Source organism: Podarcis tiliguerta (assembly GCF_965153285.1).
Source record: "Podarcis tiliguerta genome assembly, chromosome: 16".
Classification (NCBI taxonomy): domain Eukaryota; kingdom Metazoa; phylum Chordata; class Lepidosauria; order Squamata; family Lacertidae; genus Podarcis; species Podarcis tiliguerta.
This window is the reverse complement of record NC_139549.1, coordinates 16,267,264-16,284,987: the sequence shown is the minus strand read 5'-3', so window position 1 is coordinate 16,284,987 and position 17,724 is coordinate 16,267,264. Positions and strand designations below refer to the sequence as shown.

At 45.3% G+C, this 17,724-nt stretch overlaps 1 protein-coding gene across 4 annotated transcripts in view; it reads left to right on the top strand.

Moving 5' to 3' along the window:
- Positions 1–17,504, top strand: part of AHNAK (AHNAK nucleoprotein) — a 53,888-nt gene extending 36,384 nt beyond the window's left edge. The window contains exons 5-6 of one of the 4 annotated variants that reach the window (XM_083417134.1): positions 329–3,455; positions 3,819–17,504. In XM_083417134.1, the coding sequence (XP_083273260.1) occupies positions 329–3,455; positions 3,819–16,171 (15,480 nt within the window). In that variant the 3' untranslated portion in view covers positions 16,172–17,504. Of the gene's footprint in view, positions 1–328 lie in introns of all 4 variants that reach the window. The other 3 variants (XM_083417136.1, XM_083417135.1, XM_083417133.1) reach the window with 3 other exon arrangements.
- Positions 17,505–17,724: the final 220 nt, after the last annotated feature.

Below are 17,724 nucleotides of genomic sequence, written 5' to 3'. Positions count from 1 at the left end.
TGGGTGAGGCCTTATGTTACTGGTTGGCACTACAAAATTATCTACATGTGGAAAACAAATTATCAAGGAGAAAGGCAAGGCTACAATGTTGTTGATTTTGCTGATATCTTGCTTTCTATGTGCAGGAATTTAAATTTTTTATTTGGAAAAAAAGCCCTGTAGAGAAGTAAGGCCTCTTCAACTGTCCACAAGCGACAGCTACTTTCTGTATGTGCTTCAATCCATACTGCACTTGTGGATTTAGATGTGATAGACTGATAGGTGTAGATTTCAGTATTTTATGTTTAGACTACCGTTGACAATAACAACTCATTCCTCTCTGTTCCAGAGCGGAGATGACGAAGAGTACAAACGGATTTATACCACAAAAATCAAGCCTCGCCTTAAATCGGAAGATGGCATGGAAGTTGAGCACACAGGAACCCAAAGCAGAACCATCACAGTCACCAAGAGAGTTACTGCTTACACTGTCGACGTCACAGGTCACGAGGGAGCCAAAGAGATTGACATCAGCAGCCCGGAGTTTAAAATCAAGATTCCGAAACATGAACTCACTCACATTTCCAAAGCTGAGATTGAAACAGAACCTGGGAAAACGGTCATCAAGATCCCACACGTTGACTTGTCAGGGAGAACAACTACCCAGATAACAGACTCCCACGCTGGGGTGAGAGGAAGACCTGACATTACGTATACCGGACCAACTATTGAGTCACCCTCTCAGAGGTTGGAGTTTGGTGTTCCTGGCATCCACATGGAACAGCCTAAGGTTGGGAAAACTGATGTTCGAATATTTGGGCCTCATGTCACAGGTGTAGATCTGAGAACCCAGACTGACTTTATACCAGGAGGCCAGGAAGCTGGTTTCCATGTTACAATGCCAGAAGTGAATGGGAAAGGAGGTCGGGGTAACATCACATCTCCAGATATCGAAGGCAACATCAAATCTCCAGATATCAACACTGGAAGCACAGGAAAGGTGGCATTTCCTGCAATGAAAATGCCCAAGTTTGGTATATCAGTTTCTGATGTTGAGGTTCCTCAGCTTGATGCAGTGGCTCCATCGGCTTCAATAAAAGGCCCAGAAGTGTCCTTGAAAGGCTCCAAATGGGCCATGGGAGAACCTGGAATCCCACAACCACAGATGGACGTGGGCCTGAAAGGTGTGGACTTGAAGGGTGGCCTGAAGACCACCTCTCCAACATTGGAAGGCCCCAAGGTGGATATCAAAGGGCCTTCGGTGGATCTTGGGGCTCCAGATGTCGGTCTTGAAGGGGGCGAAGGAAAACTTAAAATACCCCACATGAAACTTCCTAAATTTTCTGCACCAGACCCTGCAGTGACTGTGACTGTTCCAAAAGGGGGACTTAACATCTCAGGACCTAAAGTGGATTTGCAAGCTCCTGACGTGACCCTTGAAACACATGTGAAAGGACCCAGATATGGCAAGCCTGAAATAGCTGGTCAGACACCCCAAATTTCTATGTCAGATGTTGACTTGAATCTCAGGGGCCCTAAAGGGAAAGGTGCCATGGACATTTCAGGGCCAAGGGTGGAAGGCCACTTAAAAGGGCCTGGAATGAATATTAAGGGTCCCAAACTAGATATTGAAACTGCCAACGTTGACCTGAAAGGTCCAAAAGTCTCAATGCCGTCCATGCAAACATCACCAGTAAAAGTCACTGTGCCAGATGTGGACTTGAATGTCCAAGGGCCAAACCTAAAAGGCGATGTGGCTGTTTCTGTGCCAAAGATAGAAGGTGGCCTCAAGGGGCCCGAGATGGATCTAAAAGGCCCCAAAGTGGACATAGCTGCACCTGACATTGGTATCAAAGGCCCTGGAGGACAACTGAAGGGTCCTCATGTCAAGATGCCTGAAATGCATGTTAAGGCTCCTCAAATATCCATGCCAGACATTGACCTGAATCTGAAAGGCCCCAAAGTCAAGGGGGGCCCCCAAATGTCCATGCCAGACATTGACCTGAATGTCAAAGGCCCCAAAGTCAAGGGGGGTGTCGACGTTTCCATCCCAAAAGTAGAAGGAGAATTAAAGGGCCCAGCTGTGGACATCAAGGGCCCCCAATTGGACATTGGAACACCAGATGTCGAACTTCACGGACCTGAACTCAAAATGCCAAAGATGAAATTGCCCAAGTTTGGCGTGAAAGGTGAAGTGCCTGATGTAGACGTCAGTCTTCCAAAGGGAAGCATCGATGTTTCAGCTCCAGGTGTAGACATTGAAGCTCCCACCTTCAACATCAAAGGTCCTGGAGGACAGCTGAAGGGCCCCCATGTCAAGATGCCAGAAATGCATGTTAAGACCCCGCAAATATCCTTGCCAGACATTGGCATGAATCTGAAAGGCCCCAAAGTCAAGGGGCCCCCCCAAATATCCATGCCAGACATTGACCTGAATCTGAAAGGCCCCAAAGTCAAGGGGGGTGTCGATGTTTCAATCCCCAAAGTGGAAGGAGAACTAAAGGGCCCAGCTGTGGACATCAAGGGCCCCCAATTGGACATTGGAACACCAGATGTCGAACTTCACGGACCTGAACTCAAAATGCCAAAGATGAAATTGCCCAAGTTTGGCGTGAAAGGTGAAGTGCCTGATGTAGATGTCAGTCTTCCAAAGGGAAGCATCGATGTTTCAGGTCCAAATGTAGACATTGAAGCTCCCACCTTCAACATCAAAGGTCCTGGAGGACAGCTGAAGGGCCCCCATGTCAAGATGCCAGAAATGCATGTTAAGTCCCCTCAAATATCCATGCCAGACATTGACCTGAATCTGAAAGGCCCCAAAGTCAAGGGAGGTGTCGACGTTTCCATCCCAAAAGTAGAAGGAGAATTAAAGGGCCCAGCTGTGGACATCACGGGCCCCAAATTGGATGTTGGAACACCAGATGTCGAACTTCACGGACCTGAACTCAAAATGCCAAAGATGAAATTGCCCAAGTTTGGTGTGAAAGGTGAAGTGCCTGATGTAGATGTCAGTCTTCCAAAGGGAAGCATCGATGTTTCAGGTCCAGGTGTAGACATTGAAGCTCCCACCTTCAACATCAAAGGTCCTGGAGGACAACTGAAGGGCCCCCATGTCAAGATGCCAGAAATGCATGTTAAGACTCCGCAAATATCCATGCCAGACATTGACCTGAACTTGAAAGGCCCCAAAGTCAAGGGTGCCCCCCAAATATCCGTGCCAGACATTGACCTGAATCTGAAAGGCCCCAAAGTCAAGGGAGGTGTTGATGTTTCAATCCCAAAAGTAGAAGGAGAATTAAAGGGCCCAGCTGTGGACATCAAAGGCCCCAAATTGGACATTGGAACACCAGATGTCGAACTTCATGGACCTGAACTCAAAATGCCAAAGATGAAATTGCCCAAGTTTGGTGTGAAAGGTGAAATGCCTGATGTGGATGTCAGTCTTCCAAAGGGAAGCATCGATGTTTCAGCTCCAGGTGTAGACATTGAAGCTCCCACCTTCAACATCAAAGGTCCTGGAGGACAACTGAAAGGTCCTCATGTCAAGATGCCAGAAATGCATGTTAAGACCCCGCAAATATCCATGCCAGACATTGACCTGAATCTGAAAGGCCCCAAAGTCAAGGGGGGTGTCGACGTTTCAATCCCAAAAGTGGAAGGAGAATTAAAGGGCCCAGCTGTGGACATCAAAGGCCCCAAATTGGACATTGGAACACCAGATGTCGAACTTCATGGACCTGAACTCAAAATGCCAAAGATGAAATTGCCCAAGTTTGGTGTGAAAGGTGAAATGCCTGATGTGGATGTCAGTCTTCCAAAGGGAAGCATGGATGTTTCAGCTCCAAAGGTGGACATTGAAGCTCCTGGATTAGATATTGAAGGACCAGAAGGCAGAATAAAAGGTCCTAAATTCAAGATGCCTGGAATGCATATTAAAACTCCTCAGATCTCCATGCCGGACATTGATTTGAACTTGAAAGGGCCTAAAGTGAAAGGGGACTTTGATGTTTCTGTGCCGAAATTAGAAGGTGGCTTAAAAGGTCCTGCAATTGATATCAAGGGGCCCCAAGTAGACATTGATGTGCCCGATGTTGACCTTCATGGTCCTGAAGGAAAATTGAAGATGCCCAAAATGAAAATGCCCAAATTTGGAATGCCAGGTTTCAAAGGGGAAAGCCCTGGTGTGGATGTCAGTCTTCCAAAGGGTGACATTAGTATATCAGGTCCCAAAGTAGACGTTGAAGCTCCTGGACTGGACATTGAAGGACCCGAAGGCAAAATTAAAGGCCCCAAATTTAAGATGCCAGAGATGAACATCAAAGCACCCAAAATCTCCATGCCTGATGTGGATTTCAACCTCAAAGGCCCCAAACTGAAAGGAGATGTGGACGTTTCCCTACCAAAGGTTGAAGGTGATTTCAAGGGTCCAGAAATTGACATCAAAGGTCCCAAGCTGGATATTGATGCTCCAGACGTCGACCTCCATGGCCCAGAAGGAAAACTGAAAATGCCCAAATTCAAAATGCCCAAATTTGGAATGCCAAGCTTCAAAGCAGAAGGTCCAGAGGTGGATGTAAATCTTCCAAAAGCAGACGTTGACCTTTCTGCTCCCAAAGTAGACATTGAAGCACCAGCCTTGGACATTGAAGGCCCAGAAGGAAAACTGAAAGGGCCCAAGTTTAAGATGCCTGAACTGAATATCCATGCACCCAAGATATCAATGCCAGATGTGGATTTCAATCTGAAAGGGCCAAAACTGAAGGGAGATGTGGATATCTCTGGGCCAAAGATAGAAGGTGACCTGAAAGGACCCAAGGTCAACATTGAGGGTCCTAACTTGGATGTTGATGTCCCAGATGTGGAACTGGAGGGTCCTGAAGGAAAAATCAAAGGTTCCAGATTCAAGATGCCAAAACTCAATATTAAATCTCCTAAAATTTCCATGCCAGATGTTGACTTGAATCTCAAGGCCCCCAAAATGAAGGGTGAAATGGATGTGTCTGTCCCAAATATTGAGGGTGATATGAAAGGACCCAGCATTGACATAAAGGGCCCCAAACTTGATGTGGATCTCCCAGATGTTGACCTTGAAGGCCCAGATGCTAAAATTAAGATGCCCAAGATGAAGCTGCCCAAGTTTGGGGTGCCTGGCTTCAAAGGGGAAGGCCCTGATGTTGACATGAGCCTTCCTAAAGCAGACATTGATGTTTCGGGACCAAAACTGAATGCTGATATGCCGAGCATAGACATCGAAGGTCCAGAGGGAAAACTGAAAGGTCCCAAGTTCAAAATGCCTGAAATGCATTTCAAGACACCCAAAATCTCCATGCCAGATATTGACTTAAACTTGAAAGGTCCCAGAGCGAGAGGGGAGATGGATGTAACTGTCCCAAATATTGAAGGCAATTTGAAAGGACCCCAAATGGATATCAAGGGCCCCAAAGTGGATATCGAAGCTCCAGATATTGACATTGAAGGCCCTGAAGGAAAATGGAAGAGTCCGAAGTTTAAGATGCCCGAAATGCATATCAAGGCTCCAAAAATCTCCATGCCAGATGTTGATTTGAATCTGAAAGGTCCCAAAATCAAGGGTGATGTGGATGTTTCAGTCCCCAAACTTGAAGGAGACTTGAAAGGCCCAGAATTTGATATCAAAGGACCCAAATTGGATATTGACATGCCAGATGTTGATCTCCATGGGCCAGAGGGAAAACTGAAGATGCCCAAATTCAAAATGCCCAAATTTGGAATGCCAGGCTTCAAAGGGGAAGGCCCAGATGTTGACGTGAGCCTCCCCAAAGCAGACATTGATGTTTCTGTTCCAAACGTTGATGTTGATGCACCAAGCCTGGACATTGAAGGCCCAGAAGGAAAAGTGAAAGGGCCCAGATTTAAGATGCCTGACATGCACTTCAAAGCACCCAAAATCTCCATGCCAGATGTTGATTTCAATTTGAAAGGCCCTAAAGTGAAGGGAGAGTATGATGTTACAGTTCCAAAGCTGGAAGGTGACTTGAAAGGACCAGACTTCAACATTAAGGGTCCTAAGCTAGACATAGATGTTCCTGATGTTGACATTGAAGGCCCTGAAGGAAAATGGAAGAGTCCGAAGTTTAAGATGCCCGAAATGCACATCAAGGCTCCAAAAATCTCCATGCCAGATGTTGATTTGAATCTGAAAGGTCCCAAAATCAAGGGTGATGTGGATGTTTCAGTCCCCAAACTTGAAGGAGACTTGAAAGGCCCAGAATTTGATATCAAAGGACCCAAATTGGACATTGACATGCCTGATGTTGATCTGCATGGACCTGAAGGCAAATTGAAGATGCCCAAATTCAAAATGCCCAAATTTGGAATGCCTGGCTTCAAAGGAGAAGGCCCAGATGTTGACGTGAGCCTCCCCAAAGCAGACATTGATGTTTCTGTTCCAAAAGTTGATGTTGATGCACCAAGCCTAGACATCGAAGGCCCAGAAGGAAAAGTGAAAGGGCCCAGATTTAAGATGCCTGACATGCACTTCAAAGCACCCAAAATCTCCATGCCAGATGTTGATTTCAATTTGAAAGGCCCTAAACTGAAGGGAGATGTTGACGTTTCAGTTCCAAAGCTGGAAGGTGACCTGAAAGGCCCAGATGTGGATATCAAGGGTCCCAAACTAGATGTTGACCTTCCTGATGTTGAGCTTGAAGGTCCTGAAGGAAAACTCAGAGGTCCCAAGTTTAAGATGCCTGACATGCATTTTAAGACCCCCAAAATCTCCATGCCAGATTTTGACTTGAACTTGAAAGGTCCGAAAGTGAAGGGGGATGTGGATGTTTCAGTGCCAAAGTTGGAAGGTGATCTGAAGGGCCCCAATATTGACATTAAAGGGCCAGGATTGGACATTGATGCTCCTGATGTTAACATTGAAGGTCCAGAAGGAAAGTGGAAGAGCCCCAAATTTAAGATGCCAGAAGTGCACATTAAGGCACCTAAGATCTCTATGCCTGACATTGATTTGAACCTAAGGGGTCCCAAAGTAAAAGGCGATCTGGATGTGTCTGTGCCAAAGTTGGAAGGTGACTTGAAAGGCCCGGAGGTGGATCTCAAAGGGCCCAAATTGGACATTGACGTTCCTGATGTTGACCTGGAAGGACCTGAAGGGAAGCTAAAAGGCCCCAAATTCAAAATGCCTGAAATGCATATCAAAGCTCCCAAAATCTCCATGCCAGATTTAGACCTGGGTTTGAAAGGACCCAAAGTGAAGGGGGATGTGGATGTTTCAGTGCCGAAGTTGGAAGGTGATCTGAAAGGCCCTGATGTCAACATCAAAGGTCCTAAAGTTGGCGTAGATATTCCTGATGTTGAGATTGAAGGACCTGAAGGAAAACTCAAAGGGCCCAAATTTAAAATGCCAGAAATGCATTTTAATGTCCCTAAGATCTCCATGCCGGACATTGATTTGAACTGGAGGGGTCCCAAAATAAAAGGAGATGCTGATGTTTCTGTTCCTAAATTGGAGGGTGACTTGAAGGGCCCAAATGTTGACATCAAGGGTCCCAAACTAGATGTTGACATCCCTGATGTTGAGCTTGAAGGCCCTGAAGGAAAACTCAAAGGGCCAAAATTTAAGATGCCTGAAATGAACATCAAAGCACCCAAAATCTCCATGCCAGATTTTGACCTGAACCTGAAGGGTCCCAAACTGAAGGGGGATGTAGATGTTTCTTTGCCAAAGGTAGAGGGGGATCTGAAAGGACCAGATGTTGATATCAAAGGTCCCAAATTAGATATTGATGCTCCTGACTTCAGTATAGATGGTCCAGAGGGAAAAGTGAAAGGTCCCAAGTTTAAGATGCCTGACATGCACTTCAAAGCACCCAAAATCTCCATGCCAGATGTTGATTTCAATTTGAAAGGCCCTAAACTGAAGGGAGATGTTGACGTTTCGGTTCCAAAGCTGGAAGGTGACCTGAAAGGCCCAGATGTGGATATCAAGGGTCCCAAACTAGATGTTGACCTTCCTGATGTTGAGCTTGAAGGTCCTGAAGGAAAACTCAAAGGTCCCAAGTTTAAGATGCCAGACATGCATTTTAAGACCCCCAAAATCTCCATGCCAGATTTTGACTTGAACTTGAAAGGTCCCAAAGTGAAGGGGGATGTGGATGTTTCAGTGCCAAAGTTGGAAGGTGATCTGAAGGGCCCTGAAATTGATATCAAAGGACCCAAACTTGACGTAGATGTTCCTGATGTTGAACTTGAAGGCCCAGATGGAAAGTGGAAAGGCCCTAAATTCAAGATGCCTGAAATGAACATCAAAGCACCCAAAATCTCCATGCCTGATGTGGATTTCAACCTCAAAGGCCCCAAACTGAAAGGAGATGTGGACGTTTCCCTACCAAAGGTTGAAGGTGATTTGAAGGGTCCAGAAATTGACATCAAAGGTCCCAAGCTGGATATTGATGCTCCAGATGTCGACCTCCATGGCCCAGAAGGAAAACTGAAAATGCCCAAATTCAAAATGCCCAAATTTGGAATGCCTGGCTTCAAGGGAGAAGGCCCTGAACTGGATGTAAATCTCCCAAAGGGAGACATTGATATATCTGCTCCCAAGGTGGACATTGAAGGCCCTGAGTTAGACATTGAAGGTCCAGATGGTAAAATTAAAGGCCCCAAGTTTAAGATGCCAGAAATGCACATCAAAGCGCCAAAGCTTTCCATGCCAGATGTGGATCTTAATTTGAAGGGTCCAAAACTGAAAGGAGATGTGGATGTTTCTCTGCCAAAGGTCGAAGGTGGATTGAAAGGGCCTGACATTGACATCAAAGGCCCCAAATTGGACATTGACGCACCAGATGTTGACTTGCACGGTCCGGAGGGCAAACTCAAAATGCCTAAGTTTAAAATGCCCAAATTTGGAATGCCTGGTTTCAAGGGAGAAGGCCCTTCCGTGGATGTGAGCTTACCTAAGGGAGAAGTGGATATATCTGGCCCCAGCCTAGACATTGAAACACCCGATTTGGAAATCGAAGGCCCTGAAGGAAAATTAAGGGGTCCCAAGTTTAAGAAGCCTGAAATTAATTTTAATGTTCCAAAGATCTCAATGCCAGACATTGACTTGAATTTGAAAGGTCCTAAATTAAAGGGAGACTTGGAAGGTGACATCAAAGGTCCTAATGTTGAATTGAAAGGACCTGAAGTTGACTTAGAAGCACCAAAAATAGATATTGAAGCGAAAACAAAGAAATCAAGATTTAAGCTTCCGAAGTTCAGTTTTTCTGGTCCAAAGGTTCACACTCCTGAGGTTGACGTGAAGCTTAAGAAACCAGATGTTAATATCTCAGGGCCCAAAGTTGATGTCCAAGGCCCAGATGTTGATGTTCATGGAAAAGTTAAAGGCCCTAAATTTAAAATGCCTTCCCTGAATATTTCATCACCTAAAGTTTCAAAGCCTGATGTGGAATTGAATTTGAAAGGTCCTAAATTAAAAGGTGACCTTGATGTTTCTGCACCAAGCCTGGAAGGGGATTTGAAAGGTCCTGACATAGATATCAAAGGCCCCAAGTTGGACATTGATGCTCCAGATGTTGATCTCCATGGACCAGAAGGCAAACTCAAAATGCCCAAATTCAAAATGCCCAAATTTGGAATGCCAGGCTTCAAGGCAGAGGGTCCTGAGGTAGATATAAACCTTCCCAAAGCAGAAATTGATGTATCAGGACCCAAAGTGGACCTTGAAACTCCCGACTTGGATATAGAGGGCCCAGAGGGCAAGATCAAAGGTCCCAAATTAAAGATGCCTGAAATGCATTTTAATGTGCCCAAGATATCCATGCCAGATGTTGATTTCAATTTGAAAGGCCCTAAACTGAAAGGAGATGTTGACGTTTCGGTTCCAAAGCTGGAAGGTGACCTGAAAGGCCCAGATGTGGATATCAAGGGTCCCAAACTAGATGTTGACCTTCCTGATGTTGAGCTTGAAGGTCCTGAAGGAAAACTCAGAGGTCCCAAGTTTAAGATGCCTGACATGCATTTTAAGACCCCCAAAATCTCCATGCCAGATTTTGACTTGAACTTGAAAGGTCCCAAAGTGAAGGGGGATGTGGATGTTTCGGTGCCAAAATTGGAAGGTGATCTGAAGGGCCCTGAAATTGATATCAAAGGACCCAAACTTGACGTAGATGTTCCTGATGTTGAACTCGAAGGCCCAGATGGAAAGTGGAAAGGCCCTAAATTCAAAATGCCAGAAATGAACATCAAAGCACCAAAAATCTCCATGCCTGATGTGGATTTCAACCTCAAAGGCCCCAAACTGAAAGGAGATGTGGACGTTTCCCTACCAAAGGTTGAAGGTGATTTCAAAGGTCCAGAAATTGACATCAAAGGTCCCAAGCTGGATATTGATGCTCCAGATGTCGACCTCCATGGCCCAGAAGGAAAACTGAAGATGCCCAAATTCAAAATGCCCAAATTTGGAATGCCTGGCTTCAAGGCAGAGGGCCCAGATGTAGACGTGAGCCTCCCAAAAGCAGACCTTGATGTTTCTCTTCCAAAAGTGGACATTGACGCACCAAGCCTTGACATTGAAGGCCCAGAAGGAAAAGTGAAAGGTCCCAAGTTTAAGATGCCTGACATGCACTTCAAAGCACCCAAAATCTCCATGCCAGATGTTGATTTCAATTTGAAAGGCCCTAAACTGAAGGGAGATGTTGATGTTTCGGTTCCAAAGCTGGAAGGTGACCTGAAAGGCCCAGATGTGGATATCAAGGGTCCCAAACTAGATGTTGACCTTCCTGATGTTGAGCTTGAAGGTCCTGAAGGAAAACTCAGAGGCCCCAAGTTTAAGATGCCTGACATGCACTTTAAGGCACCCAAAATCTCCATGCCAGATTTTGATCTAAATCTCAAAGGGCCGAAAGTGAAGGGTGACGTGGATGTGTCTGTACCGAAGTTTGAAGGTGATCTGAAGGGTCCTGACATGGATATCAAAGGGCCAAAATTAGATGTAGATGTTCCTGATGTTGAACTTGAAGGCCCAGAAGGAAAATGGAAAAGCCCTAAATTCAAGATGCCTGAAATGAACATCAAAGCACCCAAAATCTCCATGCCTGATATGGATTTCAACCTCAAAGGCCCCAAACTGAAAGGAGATGTGGACGTTTCCCTACCAAAGGTTGAAGGTGATTTCAAAGGTCCAGAAATTGACATCAAAGGTCCCAAGCTGGATATTGATGCTCCAGATGTCGACCTCCATGGCCCAGAAGGAAAACTGAAAATGCCCAAATTCAAAATGCCCAAATTTGGAATGCCTGGCTTCAAGGCAGAAGGCCCAGATGTAGACGTGAACCTCCCAAAAGCAGACCTTGATGTTTCTCTTCCAAAAGTGGACATTGATGCACCAAGCCTGGACATTGAAGGCCCAGAAGGAAAAGTGAAAGGTCCCAAGTTTAAGATGCCTGACATGCACTTCAAAGCACCCAAGATCTCCATGCCAGATGTTGATTTTAATTTGAAAGGCCCTAAACTGAAAGGCGATGTTGACGTTTCGGTTCCAAAGCTGGAAGGTGACCTGAAAGGCCCAGATGTGGATATCAAGGGTCCCAAACTAGATGTTGACCTTCCTGATGTTGAGCTTGAAGGTCCTGAAGGAAAACTCAGAGGTCCCAAGTTTAAGATGCCTGACATGCATTTTAAGACCCCCAAAATCTCCATGCCAGATTTTGACTTGAACTTGAAAGGTCCCAAAGTGAAGGGGGATGTGGATGTTTCGGTGCCAAAGTTGGAAGGTGATCTGAAGGGCCCTGAAATTGATATCAAAGGACCCAAACTTGACGTAGATGTTCCTGATGTTGAACTTGAAGGCCCAGATGGAAAGTGGAAAGGCCCTAAATTCAAAATGCCTGAAATGAACATCAAAGCACCAAAAATCTCCATGCCTGATGTGGATTTCAACCTCAAAGGCCCCAAACTGAAAGGAGATGTGGACGTTTCCCTACCAAAGGTTGAAGGTGATTTCAAAGGTCCAGAAATTGACATCAAAGGTCCCAAGCTGGATATTGATGCTCCAGATGTCGACCTCCATGGCCCAGAAGGAAAACTGAAGATGCCCAAATTCAAAATGCCCAAATTTGGAATGCCTAGCTTCAAGGCTGAGGGCCCAGATGTGGACGTGAGCCTCCCCAAAGCAGACCTTGATGTTTCTCTTCCAAAAGTGGACATTGACGCACCAAGCCTGGACATCGAAGGCCCAGAAGGAAAAGTGAAGGGTCCCAAGTTTAAGATGCCTGACATGCACTTCAAAGCACCCAAAATCTCCATGCCAGATGTTGATTTCAATTTGAAAGGCCCTAAACTGAAGGGAGATGTTGACGTTTCGGTTCCAAAGCTGGAAGGTGACCTGAAAGGCCCAGATGTGGATATCAAGGGTCCCAAACTAGATGTTGACCTTCCTGATGTTGAGCTTGAAGGTCCTGAAGGAAAACTCAGAGGTCCCAAGTTTAAGATGCCTGACATGCATTTTAAGACCCCCAAAATCTCCATGCCAGATTTTGATCTAAATCTCAAAGGGCCGAAAGTGAAGGGTGACGTGGATGTGTCTGTACCGAAGTTTGAAGGTGATCTGAAAGGGCCTGACGTGGATATCAAAGGGCCGAAATTAGACGTAGATGTTCCTGATGTCGAACTTGAAGGCCCAGAAGGAAAATGGAAAAGCCCTAAATTCAAGATGCCAGACATGCATTTCAAGGCACCTAAAATCTCCATGCCAGACATGAATCTAAACTTGAAAGGGCCTAAACTTAAAGGGGATGTGGATGTTTCCGTCCCAGAATTTGAAGGGGATCTAAGAGGGCCTGAAATAGATATCAAAGGTCCTAAGATAGATGCTCCTGACATTGACATTGAGGGACCTGATGGAAAACTCAAAGGACCTAAATTTAAGATGCCTGAAATGAACATCAAAGCGCCAAAATTATCGATGCCAGATGTTGACCTCAACTTGAAGGGCCCAAAACTGAAGGGAGATGTGGATGTATCTCTTCCCAAGATTGGAGGTGATTTGAAAGCACCAGATGTGGATATACATGGCCCTAAACTGGATGTTTCTGTTCCTGATGTTGAGCTTGAATGCCCTGAAGGAAAACTTAAAGGTCCCAAGTTTAAGATGCCTGATATGCATTTTAAAACCCCCAAAATCTCCATGCCAGATTTTGACTTGAACTTGAAAGGTCCCAAAGTGAAGGGGGATGTGGATGTTTCAGTGCCAAAGTTGGAAGGTGACCTGAAGGGCCCTGAAATTGATATCAAAGGACCCAAACTTGATGTAGATGTTCCTGATGTTGAACTTGAAGGCCCAGAAGGAAAATGGAAAAGCCCTAAATTCAAGATGCCTGAAATGAACATCAAAGGACCTAAAATCTCCATGCCTGATGTGGATTTCAACCTCAAAGGCCCCAAACTGAAAGGAGATGTGGACGTTTCCCTACCAAAGGTTGAAGGTGATTTCAAGGGTCCAGAAATTGACATCAAAGGCCCTCAATTGGACATTGATGCTCCCAATGTTGATATTCATGGTCCAGATGGAAAGGTGAAATTCCCCAAGATGAAGCTGCCCAAATTTGGCATGCCTGAGTTCAAAGGGGAAGGACCTCATATCGATGTAAATGTACCCAAGGGTGAATTGGAATTATCAGGCCCCAGCTTGAACATAGAAGGACCAGAAGGAAAACTGAAGGGTCCCAAAATCAAGACACCTCAAATATCCATGCCAGAGATTGACTTAAATCTGAAGGGACCTAAAGTGAAGGGTGATGTTGAAGGCAGCTTAAAAGGTCCAGGAATTGATATTCAAGGGCCAGGAATTGAAGCTAAGGGCCCTGAGATTGACTTGGAGTGTCCAGATGTAAACCTTGAAGGGCCAGAGGGAAACGTTAAACTCCCTAAATTTAAAATGCCAAAGTTTGGATTTGGAGCAAAAAGCCCCAAGGCAGACATCTCCCTCCCAGAAGGTGAGCTGAATGTTGAATCGCCTGACATCTCCATTTCTGGAAAAGGGAAGAAAAGCAAATTCAAAATGCCTAAAATCCACATGAGCGGGCCTAAAGTCAAAGGCAAGAAGGCTGGCTTTGCCGTGAGTGGAGATATGGATGCAAGTATGAAATCGCCAGATTTGGAAGGAAGCATTTCTGTCCCTGAGGCATCCCTGAAAGGAGATATGAATATCAAGTCACCCAAAGGAAAGAAGTCTATGTTTGGGAAACTCTCTTTTCCTGACGTCGAGTTTGATATCAAATCACCTATGTTCAAGGCTGATGCTTCTTTGCCAAAGGTGGAAGGGGAAATCAAGTCACCAGGAATAGATGTCTCATCACCATCTCTGAAATCTCCAGATCTTGACATCACAGTTCCCAGCGGAAGTGCCAGCCTCCCCGATGTCAATATTGGAGGTCCTGACATCCATCTCAAGAAGCCAAAGTTCAAATTCTCAGGTGGAAATGTCGACCTGGCTGGTCCCAAACTGGAAGGAGACCTTCGAGGCCCTAGTGTTGATGCCAACCTCAGCGCGCCTGACATCAGCCTGAAAGGTCCATCAGTGAACCTGCCATCCATGGGTGTTTCTGCTCCTTCCATGTCAGCCCCTGACATTAACTTGAAAGGACCAAAGCTGAAAGGTGATATTGACCTTCCCCAGATGGAAGGACAAGGCCTAGAAGGGAAATTGAAAATGCCAAAATTTGGCTTGCCAAAGATCGGGAAGCCAGGTGTGAAAGTGGAGGGGCCCGAGGTGGACCTTCAAGGAAAACTGCCCTCAGCAAGTGTTGATGTTTCGGCCCCAAGCATCGGAGGAAGTGTGAGCGCTCCTGCAGTGGATGTAAGCTTGAAAGGACCAAAATTTGGAGGAGACGTGGGCCTTTCTGGTGACATTAAAGGTCCAAAGATCGGATTTGGCACACCAGATGTTGACGTCAGTGGTTTTGAAGGAAAGCTTAAAATGCCAAAGGCCCCAGGCCTAGATGTCAATGTGAGTGCTCCAGACCTGGACGTGAAAGCGCCAACAGTAAAAATGGCCTCTGGAGGAGGCATTTCAGCGCCTGACTTTGATGTGAATCTGAAAGGACCAAAGATCAAAGGAGACTTCGGCATTTCTGGTGGCATTACATCTCCCAAGGTGGCTGTCGAGGCACCTGACGTTAACGTGGAAGGCTCTGGAGTTGGAATTAAGATTCCCTGCATGAAGCTGCCCCAGTTTGGCATCACCAGTGAAGGAGGAAGTATTTCAGGACCACAGATCAAAGGGCCTGAAGTAGATCTCAAAGGACATGACATTTCTGCCCCAGGCTTTGACTTGAATGTGAAAGGACCAAGTTTGAAAGGTGACGTTAACGTATCTGGTGGCATGAAAGGTCAACAGATCGGCGTGGGGGCACCAGGTGTGAAGATTTCTGGCATGGGCTTGGACGCTGGCGCTCCTGATGTCAGCTTGAGAGGACCTTCGCTCAATGTGTCAGCTCCCAAAGTTTCTGGGCCAGAGCTAAACATGGGCATGCAGGGGTCTGGAGGCCTTCAGTTTTCTGGACCAAAGGCAGGGGTTGATCTCAAAGGTCCCAAATTAGAGGTCAAAGGTCCTTCTGTTGGGGTGAATGTTCCACACGGCCATGTAGAAAGCCCATCTGGACAAGTGTCGTTCCCCAGAATGAAAATGCCAAAATTTGTGGTTGCAGGGCAAGAGCTAACAGGAAGGGAGGTTGGAGTTGATGTTGAGTTCCCTCAGGCGCCAGAGGCAAGTTTCCATGCCGGGGCAGTGAATGTCGAACTGGAAGAGCCTGACATTAAGCTTAAGAAATCTAAAATCAAAATGCCAAAGTTCCCTTTCTCAAAATCTAAGGTCAAAGGCAGCGTTGGCTCCCCAGAGATCTCAGTGTCTGCCTCAGGGTGCGAAGGGGAGTTACAGGCCAGCCTGGGTTCCTTGGAGGGGGATGTGGAAGTGGAAGGGTCTGCTTCTCCGAAAGGGAAGTTCTCCTTCTTTAAGGGCAAAAAGTCCCGGCACCGGTCGTCGTCTTTCAGCGACGAGCATTCCTCACATTCGACGCCAACAGGCACACTGGAGCATGACAAAGGCAAACAGGCCAAGCTGAAATTTGGTACGTTTGGGGGGATAGGGGCAAAAACTAAAGGTTCTTATGAGGTATCGGGAAGTGATGACGAAATGAAATGAGTGAAATGGGGGGGTTCTCGTGTACATATTGTCTCTGTGTGTATATATCTTATCTATCTCCCTTATATGTGTGTATATACAAATTTCCTAGCTTGAAATGCTCAGCAATAAAAACAGGGTGCCCAGTGAAATGGTAGGCCTTAACTGAGAAATAACCATGTTTTTACTGTGGTCAGGGAGTCGTCCCAACATGATTATCTCTTCCATAGATTATATGTATAAATAACTCACAGAAACTGATACAGCGGCTTTTTTATTTTTTTTTTGCAAAGTTCTTAAAGCAGTGATATGGCAGGTAAACTTGCATCCCAGAATGCATTGCCGTGCTTCCCACAATGCACTGTGGCTGTAATAACGGTTAAGTAGTGCCATTTTTTTTTAAAAAAGCGGCAACACACACATAACACAGAATGCTGCTTGGTGAATCAGCTGTATCAGTTTGAATTAAACAGTATCATTTGTGCCATGGGTCATAATGCCGATTGTGTGATGGGCACTTCTTCCGGCTACCAGTTTGAAAAGAGGTAGAACCTGGATTTATGTGATATTTAAAGCTGTGCCATTAGGAAGGTGGGGTGTACAGTTCCTCAGATGTATTTTGGAAGTTCTCTCTTGTGTTTTAGGGTTGGGGGTTTGCGCTTCGTACGCTGAGAGCTTTACGTTTACTTAAGCAAGCTTTTAAAAACATATAAATATATATACTTTTCGACTTGCTAAATATCTTCAGTGTTGATCTATGGCAATTGTTTTCCATTTCAATGACTCCCCTCCCCCTCCTGCTTTTATCTGTGGAAGGGGGCAGCTAAAAAAATTCTGTTGTTTAAAAATGGGATGTGTTAAAAGAAAAAGAAAAAAACTCTGTAAAAATATATAGATGCAACTGAGATGTGTCAAATTTGGGGCCTCACAAACAGTCTTACATTGCTGCATAAAGGTCAGGTTTTTTGTATTCATTTGATACAGGACAGATGTAATAAAACACCCATGGTATAATTTTCCATTTTTGTCTGGTTAAAAAAGTCACGATAAAATAAATTAACCAAAGATTTTGTGTACATTCTGACACCATCTTAGTCATCTCTATATATTTGTTATTTTTGTATAATGAAATGAAAGTTTTCTGAGATGTGGAGCAAAATTCTTCAAGGCCGCCTATATTCCCTCCCAACCTTACAGATGCTATTTGTTATCTACTTCATCTTTTTGTTTAACAAATGTATCTCAATTTTAAAACAAAACAGTAAAAGGAAAATCTTTTCAGCACTTTAAAAGCAAATTAATTGAGAATAACTGATATTGTAAAATGGAAATAAAGTGTTTATTAACCTTTTGACCTCCTGAACCTTTTATTTCCCAGTATCCCAGCTGCTGCACTCTTCTTTTTCAGGAGAAGCTTATAACCCCTTTCAGCTCGCCACATTTCCAAGCAGCACATAGGTGTGAACCCAGACTAAAAGCCACCCCGACCTTCCATCGTTGTGTGGGGAGGTCTGAAGGGGGCTTTGAAGATTACTTGCCCGACTTTCATCCTAAGGCGCCAGGGCGGGTTGCAA